Below are 21380 nucleotides of genomic sequence, written 5' to 3' on the forward strand. Positions count from 1 at the left end.
TTTACCTTAACGTTGTTATTTTGAGCTGTTGGTATTTTGGAATAGCGCATAAAACTTGAAAAGTAACCAAGACACTGGGGATTCATTTACCTTAACGTTGTTATTTTGAGCTGTTGGTATTTTGGCATAGCGCATAGTACTTGAAAAGTAACCAAGACACTGGGGATTCATTTACCTTAACGTTGTTATTTTGAGCTGTTGGTATTTTGGAATAGCGCATAAAACTTGAAAAGTAACCAAGACACTGGGGATTCATTTACCTTAACGTTGTTATTTTGAGCTGTTGGTATTTTGGCATAGCGCATAGTACTTGAAAAGTAACCAAGACACTGGGGATTCATTTACCTTAACGTTGTTATTTTGAGCTGTTGGTATTTTGGCATAGCGCATAAAACTTGAAAAGTAACCAAGACACTGGGGATTCATTTACCTTAACGTTGTTATTTTGAGCTGTTGGTATTTTGGCATAGCGCATAAAACTTGAAAAGTAACCAAGACACTGGGGATTCATTTACCTTAACGTTGTTATTTTGAGCTGTTGGTATTTTGGCATAGCGCATAAAACTTGAAAAGTAACCAAGACACTGGGGATTCATTTACCTTAACGTTGTTATTTTGAGCTGTTGGTATTTTGGCATAGCGCATAAATCTTGAAAAGTAACCAAGACACTGGGGATTCATTTACCTTAACGTTGTTATTTTGAGCTTTTGGTATTTTGGCATAGCGCATAAAACTTGAAAAGTAACCAAGACACTGGGGATTCATTTACCTTAATATTGTTATTTTGAGCTGTTGGTATTTTGGCATAGCGCATAATCCGATGTTGTTATCCTGACTGTGGTTTTCCCGTTTTGCAGAACCCGCGCACCCTCCTGCCCAAGTTCTTCGGCCTGTTCTGCTACCAGTGCAACAGCAAAAATGTGCGGCTGGTGGCCATGAACAACCTGCTGCCCTCCGTGGTCAAGCTGCACCAGAAGTACGATCTCAAGGGGTCCACCTACAAGAGAAAGGTCAGTGGGAAGTCCTGCAGCATGGCGTGATTGGGCGATTGACTCTGGCTACATATGGTGCCTGGATGGATAGTATGTGAGATACGGAGATGTATGTGAGCTCTGGAGTTGCCTTTGCTCATCAGAAATGTATGTGAGCTCTGCACGCAGTTTTTGCCTTAGCTCCTCAGATGTATGTGAGTTCTGTGTGATGTTGTTGCCTTAGCTTAGTCCGAAAGGATATTTATGTAAGGTCTGCGCGCATTTGTTGCCTTAGATCCTCAAAGATGTATATCGCTCACTCCTTTCAAGAACGTCAAAAATCAAAAAACTTGATTTTTCAGGAGAACGTTTTTAAAGTTTGAAAATATAACACATTGTTTTAAAAATAAATATCAAGCCACTTATTAAACTTTTTACTGTGCAACAGATCTTTTTAGGTAAAACCTGAAGGTTTTTTCTCCATTTGAAAAGTATTTAATATATTTAAAAAAAAATTAAACAATACCTTTTCTTCAAAATGCAAAAACAACATTTTCTGCCCTGTAGCGGGTAAATATTAAGCTAAAAATATGCCTCTTTTGCTAGGATGAAGTACATTTTCTGGGCATTCCGAAAACATGCACAACTGAAAATTGACGATTTTTGATTTATGACATTCTTGAAAGGAGTGAGGGATATGAGCTATGCGCACTATAGTTGCCTTACCTCCTCAAAGATGTATGTGAGTTCTGCGCACTGTTGTTGCCTTAGCTCCTCAGAGATGCATGTGAGCTCTGCGCACTGTTGCCTTAAGTTCTAAGAAATGCATATGAACTCTGCGCACTGTACTGCCTTAGCTTCTAAAAAGGCGGACTGACCGAAGCATTTCGTCGTAACGTAACACGTTACGACGCGAGCATTCAGACAGTCAGTACAGCGAGCCGAGCTGCTCGTCGCTCCTTCCGAATGCTCTATCCGAAGTCGGATGCAATTTTAGGTTAGTACAGGGTTGCCAATCTGTGGGAAATTCCCCAAACTGCGGGGAATTTTTGTGGGGATTGGCACTATATATTTTTTTTTCTTCATTTGGAGTAAGCTAGTAATTTATTAAAATCACAGAACCAAGAATCACGTCTTCGTCGTCCGACGTTTTAACTACAGTACGAATGCAATGTTGCAAAGATTCATACAGATTTTGGGTTATTGATTCAGATTTTCAGATTTTTTTGGTGTGACACATGGCTCACTCCTTTCAAGAACGTCATAAATCAAATTTCGTCAATTTTCAGTTATGCATGTTTTCGGAATGCCCAGAAGATGTACTATATCCCAGCAAAAGCGGCATATTTTTAACTCAATATTTACCCGCTACAGGGCAAAAAATGTTGTTTCTGCATTTTTAAGAGAATGTATTTTTTTAAATAAACTAAATATTTTTCAAATGGAGAAAAAACCTTCAGGTTTTACCTAAAAGATCTGTTGCACAGTAAAACGTTCAATAAGTGGCTTAATATTTATTTTCAATACATTGTGTTATATTTTCATGCTTTAAAAACGTTCTCCTGAAAAATCAAGTTTTTTGATTTATGACGTTCTTGAAAGGAGTGAGCGATATGGCAACACTGAGCACAAGGCCACTAGCGAGCACTGATCGCGGTCAGTCAGCAATGCCGTAACGTCATAACGTAACATGCTAGCCGCGAGCGATGTTACGTTGTTTTGTTACGACGAAATGCTCCGGTCAGTCTCCGCCTAAAGATGCATAAGAGCTCCATGCACTGTTGTTGCCTTACCTCCTTGAAGATGTATATGAGCTCCGTACTTTAATGTGACCTCAGCTCATCCTGCACTCGGTCCAACATTATCTTCTCTTTCAGGCTTCCAAATCGGAACACAGTAAAAAGAGCCCCACGTACAAGGACCTAGACTTCATGGAGCACCATCCGTTGGGGCTGTTCCTCGAGGCGGACACTCACAGCGCGCTCGTCAAAACCATCCAGAGAGATTGCAGAGTGCTTGAAAGTTTCAAGGTGACACTTTATGTTAGATGTAGTCCTCAAAAAAAACTAACTAACCATCACGCCGCTTCACCGCAGGGGTAGGCAGAGAGAACAGAACGCCACACCACTCTGTCTACGCAAACATTCTTCGCCTCTTCCACGTCCGTGCATCTCCTCATACATGCCCGCCGATTGTTACAATTCCTAACCTGACCACTTTCAAGTATTTGGCGTACCTGATCGTGCCATGATTTTCTCGGCCTAGTAATAAATAAATTTGGATAATTTATATAGCATATTTGTCCGCCTCCGTAGTGTAATGGTCAGCACGCTCGGCTACCGTTCTGGAGGTCCCGGGTTCCCGGGTTCGATTCCCAAGGGGGGTAAAATAAATATTGGTGATTTTTTCACTGTCATATTTATTCAATATTACCCTGGACTGGTACCCGAAGCGGAGGGCTGATCACCTTTCCTTCATGTGTAAACGATCAAGATAACACTGCGTTTATATGACGCAGTGCCCTATGCACCATTGGTGTGCGGATAAAGGTTTTATTATTATTATTATTATTATATAGGGCCATTCTTGTAAATACTACCTCTGTGTAGTGTTGTCGGCCTGTTAGTATGGTCACTAGCTAGGACCGCCAACAGAAGAACTAGGATCCAGTCTGTGGACTCCATATGCTCCACACGGGAATTGGATATGGGTGAATGAATAGATAAAATGGATTCTTCTTTGGCTCTCCGTCCACCACTGCTGGATATAGGCTTCTTCTGTATCTTTCTACTTTTGTTTATTTTTTGGCAAAAAACACAAAATTGAGTGATACATGGATACCTTCCATTTCCTCCGGTCGGTTGCTGCTTGCAACCAGTTTCTACCCCCAACAGCGACTCCATCATCAAGCAGAGTGCGCTGATGTACTTCAGACACGTCATGAGAAATGAAAAATATCCTCTTCTCCACCTAATCATACAAGGAAAGATTGAGGGGCGAAGAACTCAAAGACGCCCAAGGACATGGCTGAAAAACCTACCACAATGGTTTGGCAGAAGCACCAAATCTCTGTTCCGAGCTGCAGCATCTAAAGTCAAGATAGCCATGATGATCGCCGATCTTCTTTACAAGTGGCACAGAAAGAAGAAGAAGACAGCGACTCCGCCTCTGTGGTGTAATGGTCAGCACGCTTGGCTACCGCACCAGAGGTCCCGGGTTCGACTCCCAGGGAGGGGGATCTAATAAATATGTCAAGTGATTTTTTCTTTCTAATGGACAGTGGTATCTGAAGCGGAGGGCTGATCACCTTTCCTTCGTGTATTAACGATCAAAATAACACCGCATTTATATGATGCAGTGCCCTATGCACCATCGGGTGCGCATGAGGGTTTGAAAAAGAAGAAGAAGACAGCGACTATGTCGTTGGACCACCCTTTTTAAGGTCTTCCGACACCTCTTTTATTCTCCCAAGGTCTCCATCTTAAAATTTTAGTGGTCCATCTTGTGTGTTCTTGTCTTGCAACGTGTATTAAAATGTCACACTTTGGCATTTTCCTATATCGAGTCTGTTTTTTTCATTGCTGTTTAGATTATGGATTACTCGCTGCTGGTAGGGATACATAACTTGGACAAGGCGCAGCGGGAGAAGGCCGAGGAGAGGGCGGCGGAGGGCAAGGCGGAGGAGGAGGGGGCGGGCGGAGAGAGGTCCATGCTCACCAGAACAAGGTAACGTCCCGCCTAATTTGGCAAAATGGTGATTTTGACAAAAATTGTAATTTGACAAAAATTGTAATTTGACAAATATTGTAATTTGACAAAAATTGTAATTTGACAAAAATTGTAATTTTACAACAACAGTAATTTAACAATAGTCGTAAATTGACAATCGTTATTTGATCAAAATAGTAGTTGGACGAAAATAGTAATTTCACAAAAATTGTAATTTGACAATAATTGTAATTTTACAATGATTGTAATTTGACAATAATTATAATTGGACAAAAATTGTAATTTGACAAAAATAGTAATTTGACAAAAAAAAATATTTTTCAAAACATTAATTTGATAAAAATTGGAATTTGACAGAGGTGATAATATAACATTGCAGAATTTTTTTTTTTCCAAAATTTGCTGTATTTTCAAATTACATTTTAATAGAGTTATCCTCGATAAAATATAGTTCCTTGTTAAAATTATTTTTAATTTTAAATAGTACTTCATAAATATTTAAAAAATCATCAGTTTTTCAATGAGCTTAAAATTTTTACACCAAAAGTAGTTTAACATTTAAAGTAATTTAACATAAATAGTAGCATTTCATATACACGGCTTTTAAATTAAAAAAAAAAATATATATATGTACAGAGCCCATATGTAAAGTTTTAATTTATTATTTTGAATTTTCAGCACTTCAATATTATCGCACTGCATTTTTATTGTATTATTATTTATTATTATTTTATTGTTGTTATTTTTCAATTATTTATGCTTCTTTGACACTGTCCCGGTTTGTCATGTTTAAAATGCCAGAAAATAAAAGCACCCTTGCACTAATAAAATGACAATCAATTTCAGGGTCAATGTTACACTAATTTGCAATCTGTAATTATCTACTTTCGTCAAGTGATTTGGCAGTCACGTTGTGGTAATATCTAACAATTTTTAATTTAAGTTTTACTTGGTAAATACCACTGTTTTTTTAAACACATGTGACAATAGATTTGTGCCATTTAGACCATTGGGTGCCAATGAGATTCAAAAGCAAATTGTTTTTTTTTTAGGAATATAGTAATTTTACACTTTTGATAACTTTACATGTTCAGTAATTTTACACTATTGATAATTTTACATGTTTAGTAATTTTACACTGTTGATAATTTTACATGTTTAGTAATTTTACACTGTTGATAATTTTACATGTTTAGTAATTTTACACTGTTGATAATTTTACATGTTTAGTAATTTTACACTGTTGATAATTTTACATGTTTAGTAATTTTACACTGTTGATAATTTTACATGTTTAGTAATTTTACACTGTTGATAATTTTACATGTTTAGTAATTTTACACTATTGATAACTTTACATGTTTAGTAATTTTACACTATTGATAATTTGACATGTTTAGTAATTTAAAACTATTGATAATTATACATATTGAGTAATTTTACACTATTGATAATTTTACATGTTTAATAATTTTGCACTAATGATAATTTTAGATGTTCAGTAATTTTACATGATAGATAATTGTACATGTATAGTAATTTCATACCATTGATAATTTTACATATTCATTAATTATTTGACATATACATTATGTGAATTTTTTAAGAATACTAATTTGATGTGAATAGAAAATGAAATGAAAGTGCAAGGGCTTCTCAACCATTTTTCACTGGAACCGGGACAGTTATCGTGTTTTATATATATATTATTATATGCTTATTTTCCTATTCCGGTGCTGGGTATGCAGATCTGAACAGAAAAGTAAAGAGGACTTCAGCAACCAAGTTCGAAGAACGCAGTAGGTTTACTTGTCCACGTGACTAACTTGGGATTGTGTATACATATATAGTCGTAACCTTGTATATATGTGGTCTAACAGTCCATACGTGCTTACCGACAGTTCAAAACCTATCAATGTCCTAATCCACCAAACAAAACGTGTCAAACTCCTAATCCATGAAATAAACCTATCAATGTCCTAATCCACCAAATAAAACCTATCAATGTCCTAATCCACCAAACGAAACGTGTCAAAGTTCTTATCCATGAAATAAAACCTATCAATGTCCTAATCCACCTAATAAAACCTATCAATGTCCTAATTCACCAAACAGAACCTATCAAACTCCTAATCGACTACTTAATACTTATCAAAGTTCTAATGTACCAATCAAAACTTATCAAAGTCCTAATCAATGAAGTGAAACCTATCAAAGTCCTGATGGACCAATCAAAACTTATCAAAGTTCTAATTGACCAATCAAAACTTGTCATAGTTCTAATAGACCAATCAAAGTTTGTCAAAGTCCTAATGGATCTAACGAAACCTATCAAAGTCCTAATCAACGAAATAAAACCTTTCAAAGTCCTAATTGTTGAAATAAAACTCATTATAGTCCTAATCGATCAATCAAATCTTATCAAAGTTCTAATTGACTACTTATAACCTATCAAAGTCCTAATCCACCAATCAAAACTTATCTATGTTCTAATTGACTAATTAAAACATATCAAAGTCCTAATCGACCACTCAATACATACTTATTAAAGTTCTAATTGACTAATTAAAACCCATCAAAGTCCTAATTCACCAATCGAAGTCCTAATCGACCCATACAAAACTTGTCGAATTTCTAATTGAACAATAAAAACCTACCAATGTTCTAATAGACCAATCTAAACCAATCAAAGTCCTAATCGACCCATACAGAACTTATCAAATGTCTAATTGACCAGAACATTTCAGAGGTCTTTGAACTGTCAGGTAAACAATCGGAAGGGTATAACATTCATCCATGTTTGTGTTGTGTCGTCCATTTTGTTTTAGCGGCGGGCATTTTGTGTTGTGTGATGTCGCTACATGGGAGATAATATGTGTTGTTTGTTTAATTGCATCGTTTTGTCTGCATGATTCATTTGATTTTACATAAACGCTTAGTTTGTTTTTAATATTTTTATTTTAATTTTTATATAATATATTTATGTATGATGTTTGCGGGCATTGGAATCAAGAACGGCATTCTCCAAATCAAATGTTTTTGTGGTGATTCATTCTGAGGGTTTGAATATGAAAAATATTACCGTAGGAAATTTTAGGAGTGTAGAAAATGAATGCATGAAAATACTACTCAGATGGAAGGATATTCTGAAGACTTGTCAAATATCAGTTCTCAGTTCAAAGTACGTATCAGAACATACTTTGAATAGTTCTCATAGTCATATATCAGTTCTCAGTCATATATCAGTCTCAGTTCAAAGGATGTTCTGATGCTTTACCAAATATCAGTTCTCAGTTTAAAGTATGTTCTCATGCCTTGCCAAATATAAGTTCTCAGTTCAAAGTATGTTCTGGTGACTTGCCAAATATCGGTGTTTTCAGCTCAAATTGTGTTCTGATGATTAACGAAATATAGTTTTTAATTCTCAGTTCGAAGGATATGTATTTTGATGACTTTCAAAATACAGTTTTTAGTTCTCTGTTTAAAATATGTTCTGATGCCTTACCAAATGTAAGTTCTTAGTTCAAAGGATATTCTGGTGCCTTATCAAATATTAGTTCTCAGTTCAAAGTATGTTCTGATGACTTATCAAATATTAGTGCTCAGTTCAAAGTAAGTTCTGATGACTTGTCAAATATCAGTGTTCTCAGTTCAAATTATGTTCTGATTCTTTACCAAATATAGTTTTTAATTCTCAGTTCAAAGGATTGTGATGACTTACAAAATATAGTTCTTAGTTCTCAGTTTAAAGTATGTTCTGATGCCTTATCAAATATAATTTGTAAGTTTTTAGTTCAAAGGATATTCTGATGCCTTATCAAATATTAGTTGTTAGTTCAAAGTATGTTCTGATGACTTGCCAATTATCGGTGTTCTCAGTTCAAATTATGTTCGGATGATTTACCAAATATAGTTTTTAATTCTCAGTTCCAAGGATAAAAATTGTGATGACTAACAAAATATAGTTCTTAGTTCTCAGTTTAAAGTATGTTCTGATGCCTTACCAAATATCAGTTCTTGATTCTCAGTTCAAAGGATATTGTGATGCCTTACTAAATATCAGTTCTTAGTTCTCAGTTCAAAGTATGTTCTGATGCCTTACCAAATATCAGTTCTTAATTCTCAGTTCAAAGTATGTTCTGATGCCTTACCAAATATCAGTTCTTAATTCTCAGTTCAAAGTATGTTCTGATGCCTTACCAAATATCAGTTCTTAATTCTCAGTTCAAAGTATGTTCTGATGACTTACCAAATATGTATAATATGTGTCGATTATGCTCCTCTCTCTCTGTTATCTCTCATCTCCACTACTCGGCTGTCCAAACTTAAAACACAGTAAGGGACATTTTTTTGCAGTACGTTTTTTTTGCATTTTTGGACTAAGTAGAATCTACTTAGTCCAAAAATGCAAAAAAAACGTACTACAAAAAAATGTCCCTTACTGTGTTTTGAGTTTGGACAGCCGTACTGCCACTAGACAAAATTTAATGTAAATAAAATGTTCATATGTGTGCTTCAAAAGACATCGTGTGACCTCTTGTATTTTTACATTAACAAAATATGGGTGAGTAATATATTTTTATTCCATCCCATCTGCCTACTCTTTCGGGGACTTTGGGCGATGGTACGTATTGTTTTATGATTGAGCTCCCATTGAGCACCAACAACACACAACACAAAATACCGCTTTTGAATTTTGTTAGCGATTTCAAAATACAATTATTGATGGAAAGGCTGTTGGGAAAGTTGTCTCATATTTAGGTGGGTCAATTAGTTTGGACACACCGATGGAATATATCCTTGAGTCTGATGAATTTATAATGACAAAGGGAATTTATCACTCACCTTATCATTCATCGTTCACTTTATGTAATACCACTTAAAAACACTACTCCATTACTATCGGAATTTATCATGTTGTATCGCTCACTCCTTTCAAGAACGTCATAAATCAAAAATTGTAAATTTTCAGTTGTGCGTGTTTTCGGAATGTCTAGAAAATGTACTATATCCCAGCAAAAGTGGCGTATTTTTAACTTAATATTTAACCGCTACAGGCCAGAAAGTGTTGTTTTTGCATTGTGAAGAAAAGGTATTGTTTAATTATTTTTTTCAAAAAACTAAATATTTTTCAAATGGAGAAAAAAACTTCAGATTTTACTTAAAAAGATCTGTTGCACAGTAAAAAGTTCAATAAGTGGCTTGATATTTATTTTTAATACATTGTATTATATTCTTAAACTTTAAAAAACGTTCTCCTGAAAAATCAAATATTTTGATTTATGACGTTCTTGAAAGGAGCGAGAGGTATGTCAATACAATGAAGTAAGAGAGCAAGCAAACAAGGCCTCTGCTGTAGCTGGATGCTTAAAATTTTTGTATGGAGAAACAAATACATGCTGAAAGAGAGTAAGGTGATCTATAAAACCTGCGTAAGACCAATCTTGACATACGGCACGGAAACAAGAGCCGACACCGCGAGAACCAAACGCCTTCTTAGGACATCGGAAATGAAGACTCTACGACCCATTGCGGGCCTAACACTTCGCGACAGAGTTAGAAACTCAGAAATAAGAAAAACCTGCGATGTTGATGATGTTGTGCGATGGGGAAGAGAAAGAAGACGTTTCTGGAGAAATCATGCGGGAAGAGCGAGTTCGGATCGAGTGGTGAGGGTGGCAGCGGACAGCAGCATAGACGGGATCAGACCCTCAGGAAGACCACCTAAACGATGGAAGGATAGCTGGTCTTTCACCTCCCAGGAGCGACCCGAGAATGACAGGACCTAGTCCTAAAATAAGAAGAAGAAGAAGAAGTATGTCAATAGAATGGAAAAATAATAAAAAAAAATTGGATGATTTATATTACGCATTTTCGTAAAATACTACCTCAAGGGCGCTTGCTTATACAGAATGGATTATGATATGGAAATGATAATCATAAAAAAATATATATTAAAGAAAAACATTGTCAATCCATCGAGTCTGAAGGGGGGAAAATGGAGCCGCCGTATTATTGGGCCTTCTTCTCGGTCTGCAGCATGGCCAAGGTGTTGGCCAGGACGCCTCCCTGAGCGATGGTAGCGCCGGAGAGCAGCTTGTCGAGCTCATTTCACTTGTGGATATTCAACTGCAGATGGCGGGGGGTGATGCTGGTCTTCTTGGGATATTGGGAAGAATTGGGTACTACGCTGTTTACAGTACGACGCTCGACTGGAACTGTCCAAGGCGGCACATATTGTGTGCCAAACGCGCAGCTAAAAACTTTCAAAGGTGGCACAGACTGTGTGCCAAACGCGCGGATGGCACTATCCAAGGCGGCACAGACTGTGTGCCATACGCTCTGCCGGCACTATACAAGGCAGTACTGACTGTGTGTCTGTGAGCCAAACGCGCAGCTAAAAACTTTTAACGGTGGCACAGACTGTGTGCCATACGCTCTGCCGGCACTATACAAGGCAGAACTGACTGTGTCATGTGCCAAACGCGCAGCTAAAAACTTTCAAAGTTGGCACAGACTATGCCAAATGCGCGGCCGGCACTATCCAAAGCGGCACAGACTGTGTGCCATACGCTCTGCCAGTACAATACAAGGCAGAACTGACTGTGTCAAATACAGGGTGGGCATTATCCAAAGGCGACATAGATTGAGTGTTAATTATGCTGCTGTCACTATTTAAGGCGGCACAGACTGAGTGCCAAGCATGCGGCGGAGATTTTCCCAAAGTGACACAGATTGAGCGCTCTTCGCGCAATGGGCGCTATCCAAGGTGCCACAGATTGTGTGTCATAAGCGCGGCAGACTACCTAGGTTGGCACAGACTGTGTGGTATACGTGCAGCCGCACTGTCCAAGGCGGCACAGATTGTGTGCCAAACGCGCGGCTGGCACTATCCAATGCGGCGCAGACTATGTGCCAAACACACTGCCTGCCATATCTAAGGCGTTACAAACTGTGTACTAAACGCGTGGCTTGCACTATCCAATGCGGCGAAAACTGTGCTAAACCCGCGGCGTGCACTACTTAAGGCGGCACAGAATATGACCCAAACACTCAGCCGGCACTATCCAAGGTGTCACAGATAGTGTGCCAAACGTGTGGCTGACATCCAAAGGTGATACAGATTAACACTATCCAAGGCAGCGCAGACAGACTATGTGCAAACACATGGCGGACATAATCCAAGGGTGTGTGCCAAATTTCCAGTGTGTACTTTTTCCAAGGCGACACAGGCTGTATGCCAAACGTGCATCAGACACTATCTAATATGGCACAGACTGTGTGCCAAACGCGCGGCTGGCATTATCAAAGATAGCGCAGGCTGTGTGCCGACTTTGGGTTAAGAGTTTGAATAACATAAAGTTTCACATACTACAATATCAAAGTACTTTCCCAACGCCTTATGTATTTGTATGTTATTGAAGACATTGCATGGACAATAGTGGTAGTTAAATTTTTCTAAAATTTTTAATAATTGTCAATTATAAAGTTCAGCGCTCTCCAAAATTTAGTTTAAAAAGATTCTTAGACACGTTTGAAATTAGACTTTTTATCATATGGTCAAACTTTTGTATTTCCATATTTCGACCTAAAAAAAAAGTTATTTTGAGTTTCAAGCATGTTCGGTGTTAAATTTTCAGTAAAGTCTTATTTTTTGTGTTGTCTCAACTAGTATTTTGCATTATTTGTTTGGGAATTTTGATCTTTTGCATCAATTCTTTCAGTTGATCTTATGTGGGGTCGATCTTTTGTGGGGTCAATCTTTAATAGGGTCGATCTCTAATGACGCCTGTCTTTCGCAGTGTCGATCTTTTGTGGGTTAAATTTTTTGTGGGGTTAATCTTTTAAGGGCTCGATCTTTCATGAGATCCATCTTCTGCGGGGTCCATCTTTTACGGAGCCGATCTGTTCTGAGGTCAGTCTTTTGTGGGGTCGATCTTTCGCGGTTTAGATCTTTCGTGGGATCGATCTTTTGCAGAGTAGATCTTTCGTCGGATAGATATTTCGTGGAATCGATCTTTCGCGGGGTAGAGCTTTTGTGGGATCGATCATTTGCGGGTTAGATCTTCCATGGGTTCAATCTTTCGTGGATTTGATCTTTTGTGGGGTCGATCTATTTTGGGGTCGATCTTTTGTGGCGTCAATCTTTTGTGGGATTGATTGATTAGGATATATTTGCATGGTATATTTAGTTTTTCGTATGATGCCTTGTTTTAAATTTTTAATGCTTTCGTCAATTGATTCCGCAGTCACTTTGCGATAAAATCTGTCCATTTTTAATTTAAGTTTTACTTGATACATACCACTATTTCTTAAAATCTACTGTGACACGTGTTTCGATGCATTCCGCATCATTTTCAAACACCGTAATACGGTGTATACATTTTTGAAAGATTTTTATAAGTGCGTTATTGTTGGATCCCTTTTGTATGACGGTTGTAATTTTGATAGATTTTTGAGACACTGTACGATGCATATAGACAGCGTGACCATGTGTGTGCTCACCCATATTTATAAATATGGAAATCGCATATGTGACCACATGTTCACTTTACCCATACCAATGCGATCGCGAGTGTGAAGAGTTTAAGACAGGCCCACGTCATTTTTTTTCATACTGTGAAATGAGGACAGAGTGTTTGAGAACATTGCCATTTTTTGAACTGATAAACTAATTATTATATATATTTTTTCAATAGATCTATAAACAGACAGCGACTGGTGGCACATTCAACGGCCATGGAGAGCATTCAAGCGGAAAGCGAACCGATTGACGAAGAAGAAGACGTGCCGTAAGTAAATTCAGAAACACCCCCCAATTAGCGCAGATAATCAAAAAAAATTTATACCGTGAAACCTCTATCTGTCGTTCCTGGAATAATCGTTTTCCCGGATGTGTCGTTTATTTCTTCTATCCCGAATTCATTTCATACTAAACTAAACCGCATCGATCGTTTCACCGTTTCACCACATTCATCATTTGAATTACGCTGCATATTTAATATATCGCTCACTCCTTTCAACGACGTCATATATCAAAAATCGTCTATTTTCAGTTGTGCATGTTTTTGGAATGCCCAGAAAATGTACTATATCCCAGCAAAAGTGGCATATTTTTAACTTAATATTTACCCGCTACAGGGCAATTTTTGACGTATGACGTTCTTGAAAGAAGTGAGCGATATGTCAATGACAATGTTACAGGTTTTGGACCTTTTACATATTAAATTGGACATTTTACAAAACAAATTGACTTCCATATTCTTCTTCATCTATGTTGAGATGTCAAAAATGTAAAAATAACTCCTAATAACAAAGTGGGGGAACCCGGATTTGTGAACAAGTAGTTGGACACACTCAAAATGTTGTGGGCGGCCAGACTGATCACTTTATTTGAAATAAAAATTACCTGACTCTGTTTGATTGCATTTTTCAGGCCTGGCGGTATTCCGGCCCGGAATGGCAAAGGCGAGAGGCTACTTCTGTTTGTGGGAGTCATAGACATCCTGCAGTCGTACCGCTTCCGGAAGAAACTGGAACACACGTGGAAGTCCATGATACACGACGGAGTGAGTGAATGTCACCGTTTTTCTGTTCATATTTATTTCATCATATACATCGATGGAACGCCACGCTTGCCTGTCCCGACATGCACTCGTAGCTTCCTTCACATCTATCCATCTTGTCATACATACCCACCGTTCCTTCTTTATACTTTTGCTCACACACACACACACACACACACACACACACACGCACACGCACACGCACACGCACACGCACACACACACGCACAATCAAATTCAAAAATATAAGTAAAAAAACTCTTGTGTCTTTCTTTAACCGGATCCATGCGGCTCGCATAACCGTTTGTGTTTTTACAAGACATGCCCCATACGCGGCTGACATAAGCGTTTGTGTTTTCACTTTGCTCCAAGTTTCGAACCTCAGTTCAACTTGGAGGGATTTTTTCATGGTGTGGAACTTTGGATAAAATAATACGTCAATCCTCGGCCTTATGACATCTGTTGAAATATCTGACTAATAATTTGTAATATCACAAGGATAAATAAAACAACAGATCCCTGATTTTTCTTGCGGTCGGTAATTAATCCGCGCCATAATCATGCCCTATATCTGTCTCACTCTCGACGCTACGCATCGCGAGTGGGTAAGAGTGACACACGATGCGTGCTTTGATTTATTTATGTTACGATCTAATTTGTTTATATTACGATATATTTCAAGAATAATGTGACAAACGTGTATTATAGAGTACCAAAAAGGCACAATGAATCCCATTGAACGTTTTTGTTTAGGAAAATAAATCGTTTCAATACTAAATACATGATAAAAGTAATAATTTAAAAAACGGCGAAATACAGCCGCGCACGAGCGTCTCTTAGGAACAAAGTTAACGCGTTTAAAAGGTTAAGGTGGTACAAATTTTGAGAGAATTAATGTTTCAAAGCTAAATACAAATTGATTTGTATTTAGCTTTAAAATACACGTTTGCCATGTCACAATTGCCATGTCAATAGATTCTTCCTTTCCCAGAAAATAAACATAAGTGTATGTACCTATATCCTCCATTAACTATTGTTGTCTCCCGTAAATTATTACTGCACATGTTAAAACTATTACCTAAGTACCTAGAATTGTATACATCGCTCACTCCTTTCAAGAACGTCATAAATCAAAAATCGTAAATTTTTAGTTGTGCATGTGTTCGGAATGCCCAGAAAATGTACTATATCCCAGCAAAAGAGGCATATTTTTAACATAATATTTACCCGCTAGAGGGCAGAAAGTGTTGTTTTTGCATTTTGAAGAAAAGGTATTGTTTGATTATTTTTTTAAATATACTAAACATTTTTCGAGTGGAGAAAAAAACCTTCAGGTTTTATGTAAAAAGATCTGTTGCACAGTAAAAATTTCAATAAGTGGCTTGATATTTATTTTTAATATATTGTATTATATTTTTAAACTTTAAAAACGTTCTCCTGAAAAATCAAATGTTTTGATTTATGACGTTCTTGAAATGAGTGAGGGACATATAAGGACCATCCAGTCCATTCCAGACCATCCTTCACATTGGTTTGAAAATGCCATAACTAGGCAAAAACATTATCATAATACTAATTTTTATGTGTTTTTTAACAATATAATACAACTTAGTAGACTCTAAAAATTCTGTGTTTGATTTTACAATAAATACTTAAATTAAAATAGAGTTCTACAAATTAAACTCCTTTATTTTTTAAGGATACTGTATCAGTGCATCGTCCCAGCTTCTACGCGCAGAGATTTCAGGACTTCATGGCCAAGAAGGTGTTCATGAAGATCCCCTCCCGTGAGTTGCGCTACCTTTCACCGCTTTCCGCGTTCCCGGCGGCCATTCGGCTCTCTTGTTCCGCATGCCCGTGGCCGTTACGTCACCCGCCATAGGCCCCACGCGGGCCTGTTTGAATGGCGTCTATAGGTGTAAACACACCGATGTTTTCTCGATATGATGTAGACAAAAACATTGCAAAAACGATGGTGTATCGGAGCAGTCAACAGAAAATTGATATATTCCTCATATATTTGACCTATTTAGAACAATTCTGTTGCAATTTTTTTATTTAAAAAAAAAAAGAGAAATATTTGTTTTTTTATTATTGTCCGCCTCCGTAGTGTAATGGTCAGCGTGTTCAGCTACCGTGCTGGAGGTCCCGGGTTCGATTCCCAGTGGGTGAGGTGAAAATAAATATTAGTAATTTAACACTGTCATATTTATTTAAAATTACCTTGGACTGGTTCCTGAAGCGCAAGAGTGATCACCTTGCCTTCATGTAAGTAATGATCAAGATAACACTGCGTCAATTTGATGCAGCGCCCTATGCACCATTAGGTGCGGACAAGGGTTATAAAATAAAAATAAAATTTAGAACGACAAATTTAGAAATATTTTTTTTTTATTATTATTATTTAGTATTTAGTTTTTATTATTTACTCAAATATTTCAATTTCATACTATTTCTGTGAGCCTAAGCGGTTTATTATTATAAATATCAAAGATATTAAAAGTATCAAATTGTGGTAGAGTAGGTTCCAACCGAAAAACTTAAGATATTTTTAAAATTGAAAGCATTAACTTTGTGGATCGTATTGATATATTATTTAGAGAAATAAAAATACTTTGTTTTTTGATCCACTCACATTTTGATTAACTACCAACTAGTTTAGGCAACAACCGGTTGCCCTCTTCAGGGTTTAATTTAAGTTATCAAATAATTAAAATTAAACCCTGAAGAGGGCAACAAGTTGCTGCCCAAACTAGTTGGCTGTTGATAAAAATGTGAGTGGATCAAAAAACTATGTCTTTTTATTTCTCAAATTGATATATCTGACTTAAGAGTCCGCGACACTAACCACGGGACCACAACCCGACACAAGTTGCCCAGGTAATCACCCAGACTTTGGTATTTGTTGATCATTTGACAAACAAATATTATACAGTGATCATTTTAGCCAGCCTATGACAGATCGTAAGCCGTGTAAATATCCAGACTTCCATATTCTCTTTCAACTATGTTGAGATGTTTGAACACACCTAAAAATTATTAAATTACAAAATTAATCTTTTTATCCTTCTCACTATTTTAAAATGATTGATAATTTATTACTTGTTATAACTTTTCCGGTAGTAGCTGTTTTTTGCAATGTTTTTTTTTTGTTATTCAAAAAAAAATATATACCAATTTTAGCCAACTTTCGCCAATAACACATTTTTTGCAGGTCATCTCAAATGGAATCCTTCCCTGTGTATTTTTGTATTTACGAGAAACTCGCTAACTTTTTGGACATTGTGGTTACATTGTAGCCTTGTGTATGTTCACATATATATACACACACACATACATTAACTAGATTCAAATTGCAAATGTCGTTGTAACTAATTATAGGCTGCTGACATCAATGGATGGATATTAACTCTGAATGTGTTGTGTAATTCTTCATGCTTATCCAGAATTAACACATAAATAAATAAATAATTTTAATGGGTTGTTACAACTTCTTGTTATAATTTAAGGGGTTGTAACATCTTTTTATTAAAATTTAATGGGTTGTAAGATCTTTTTATTATAATTTGATGGGTGCTAACAACTTCTTGTTGTAATTTAAGGGGTTGTAACATCTTTTTGACATAATGTAATGGGTTGTAACAGCTTCTTATTAAAATTTAATGGGTTGTAACTTTTTTATTATTATAATGTAATGGCTTGTAACAGCTTATTATTATTATTTAATGGGTTGTAACATCTTTTTATTTTAATGTAACAGGGTTGTAACAAACTCTTATTATAATTTAATGGGATGTAACAACTTCGTATTATAATTTAATGGGTTGTAACAACTTCTTATAATAATTTAATGCATTCTTAACAACATTTTACCATAATTTAACAGGTTGTAACTTATTAATACATTTTAACATACCCGTATTTTGAATAATAAACCAAAGGTAGGGCTGTTAATATATTCTAACAATTTATTGTGAATTGATGTTTGTGACAAATTTAAAGTCCTGTACAAATATAACGCTGATTGATCCTAAAATAACCCCTTGTAGAAATTAGCGGTATTTTTACATTGTTTTTGAGTAAAAATGCTAAAAACTTTCCCCTTTCAAACATATCAAATGTTGGGTATTTTATTTTTCTTCCAGTATTTTTCCTCCAGTATTACCTGTTGTAAACCTGTGATAATAATTTGTGATGTGATTCACCTGTCTTCCTTCTTATGACTTTTTTTGTTTGTGATGGACTATAGTCGACCTTCCGGAAATTAAGGGAAACCATCGCAAGTTCCGTACGCTTGTGACCAGCTATATAGGTAAAAAAAAACAATAATAAAACCATAAAAACTTTGGCTATGTGCACGCCGACATTTTGTTTTTTTTTTACTTTAATTTTCAAAGACTTTTTTTATTTTTTATTATTATTTATTAATAAATTTAATTTGTTTGATTTTTTTTTGTAATTAACTGAGTGACAATTCACATCGACTGAATTTGTTTCTTGTTTCTGAATTTTTTTTGGTTTGGAATTTTGAAATTTACATTTTGCCGTTTTTGTTTTTGGTTTTGTGAGGGTAATCCTCATTCCCCGCCTGCATGTGTTTGATAAAGATGTATTAAAAGTACGTGTTTCAGACACGTGTTTAAACATGTTTTTCGAAGACAAGTGTCACATGTTTCAAGTCACGTGTTTTAAGTCACGTGTTTCAAAACCGTGTTTCAAAGTCATTTGTTATAATGTCACGTGTCAAAGTCAAGTGTACCAAAGGCACGTGTTTCAAAATCACATGTTTCAAAATCACGTGTTTCAAAGTCACGTGTTTCAAAGTCACGTGTTTCAAAGTCACGTGTTTCAAAGTCACGTGTACCAAAGTGAATGTTTCTAATTCGCGTGTTTCAAGTCACGTGTTTCACGTCACGTGTTTCACAACAAGTGTTTCAAGTCACGTGTTTCACAACACGTGTTTCTAAGACTCATGTTTCAAAGATGTGTCTCAAAACATTCAACGTCATTTTATTATAATTTAACGTAAATATTGGTAATCTTTCACTCTTATATCGATTCAATGTAATCCCCGAAGCGTGATACCGATCGATCACCTTGATCTAGATGGCACTGCGTCTATGCGATGCAGTGCCTTACGCACCATCCAGCACGAATGAGGAGTTAAAGAAAGATTTGACTCACTTTCTGTTCTAACAGGTCCACCCCCGTGTAGCGGTTAGCGCGCTTGGCTAGCCGCCGGACCGGTGGTAATTAAATATCTTTGATTTTTTCCATCTGATCACGTTGACTCCGTCGATGAGGTGCAGTGCCCTATGCACCGTTCGGCAGTAAAGAGAGTGATAAGAAAAATAACTGATGATAAATAAAAGAATATAAAATATTAAAAAAATTATCTTTTTTTAGCTGTAATTGTTTTTTTCGTTTCCTTCTAATTTATCCTTTAATTTTTGGTTTTTTAATTTTTATTTATTTAAAAGTAGCGTAGTATTATACACTGAACTCTTCATTTGCACGGTAGATCCATTCCACGCGTTTCCATGTAAAAAAAAAAGAATACCAAATATGGCGGATAGGTTGCCTTGTATAAAAATCAATTCTGGATATCAAATAATTAAATTTGTTATCGCTTATTGTATGTATGTTTTATTTGAAAAATACCTTGAAAAAAATAATAGTGATAAGAATAGTTCAGCTAGACTAATGTGCAAAGGCAAATAGCCGCAAGTTAAAAACAATGGTTTTGAGATAAATGAGTTTATAGTTGACTTATGCTTTTTGCCAACATATGTCGCTCACTCCTTTCAACAACGTCATATGTATATCAAAAAATGTCAATTTTCAGTTGTACATGTTTTCGGAATGCCCAGAAAATGTACTATATCCCAGCAAGAGCGGCATATTTTTAACTTAATATTTACCCGCTACAGGGCAGAAAGTGTCGTTTTTGCATTTTGAAGAAAATGTATTGTTTAATTATTTTTTTAAATATACTAAATATTTTTCAAATGGAGAAAAAACATTCAGGTTTTACATAAAAAGATCTGTTGCACAGTAAAAAGTTCAATAAGTGGCTTGATATTTATTTTCAATACATTTCATTATATTCTTGAACTTTAAAAACGATCTCCTGAAAAATCAAGTTTTTTGATTTATGACGTTCTTGAAAGGAGTGAGTGATATGGATATGTGGTTTTACAAGTTAATTTCTACTTTAAGTTTCATAGCAGGTATTTTATACAGGCTAAATAAAAGCTTTCAAAAACAGGGATTTTAGAGTTAACGTTTTTCGCCAGTATACCCACGATATGTTGTATATTAAAAACATACATAGATGCATGATATATTATTTTCACATATATTTTTTTAAGATAAATATTTGTGTTTTTACTATTCACAAAAACACTTTAATTTCATACTATTTCTGTGAGCCTAAGCGGTTCATTATTAGAAGTAGGTATCAAATTGTGGTAGAGTGGGTTCCAACCCAGAAACTCTGACTCAGAACCCACGATATGTTGTATATTAAAAACATACATAGATGCATGATATATTATTTTCACATATTTTTTTAAGATAAATATTTGTGTTTTTACTATTCACAAAAACACTTTAATTTCATACTATTTCTGTGAGCCTAAGCGGTTCATTATTAGAAGTAGGTATCAAATTGTGGTAGAGTGGGTTCCAACCCAGAAACTCTGACTCAAGAGTCCGCGACACTAACCATGGGACCACGTCTTTAAAATTTTTAATCCAATTCACCGTTTTATTTAATTTTTAATTTATTGTATATTCGACCATAATCTATTGTGCCGTAATTTATATTTTATATAAATATAATTAATATTTATATATTGTCATACAGGAGAAAGTGACCAAGTGCATTTTTTTACAAAAACGTGATCATTGACTATTTGATATTTTACTAGCTTAATATTGCCCTGAAAAAATCCCAAAGCGATTTTAAACTTGGAAGTATAATATATTGACTTGGTAAAAATGACTAACTGCATTGGTGTTTATTTTGTTGCCAAGCAAAAGTGACTTAAATGGCCCTCCTGAACATTTTACGTTGTGTTAGTTGGTCACTTTCTCCTGTACGACTACGAT

General features: G+C 35.9%; 1 protein-coding gene across 12 annotated transcripts in view; it reads left to right on the forward strand.

The window, feature by feature from the left end:
- PIP5K59B (Phosphatidylinositol 4-phosphate 5-kinase 59B) overlaps positions 1–21380 on the forward strand; it is an 89873-nt gene that overhangs the window by 11943 nt on the left and 56550 nt on the right. For 4 of the 12 annotated variants that reach the window (XM_088271125.1, XM_088271124.1, XM_088271130.1 and 1 more), the window contains exons 6-13: positions 859–1011; positions 2850–3002; positions 4562–4698; positions 6450–6500; positions 13401–13493; positions 14138–14270; positions 15967–16054; positions 18517–18579. In XM_088271125.1, coding sequence (XP_088127251.1) covers positions 859–1011; positions 2850–3002; positions 4562–4698; positions 6450–6500; positions 13401–13493; positions 14138–14270; positions 15967–16054; positions 18517–18579 — 871 coding nt within the window. The remainder of the gene's footprint in view (positions 1–858; positions 1012–2849; positions 3003–4561; positions 4699–6449; positions 6501–13400; positions 13494–14137; positions 14271–15966; positions 16055–18516; positions 18580–21380) is intronic. The other 8 variants (XM_088271128.1, XM_088271131.1, XM_088271132.1 and 5 more) reach the window with 3 other exon arrangements.

The sequence above is a fragment of the Brachycentrus maculatus genome, unplaced genomic scaffold (assembly GCF_059751285.1).
Source record: "Brachycentrus maculatus isolate JH-2025_06_01 unplaced genomic scaffold, ASM5975128v1 h1tg000420l, whole genome shotgun sequence".
Classification (NCBI taxonomy): domain Eukaryota; kingdom Metazoa; phylum Arthropoda; class Insecta; order Trichoptera; family Brachycentridae; genus Brachycentrus; species Brachycentrus maculatus.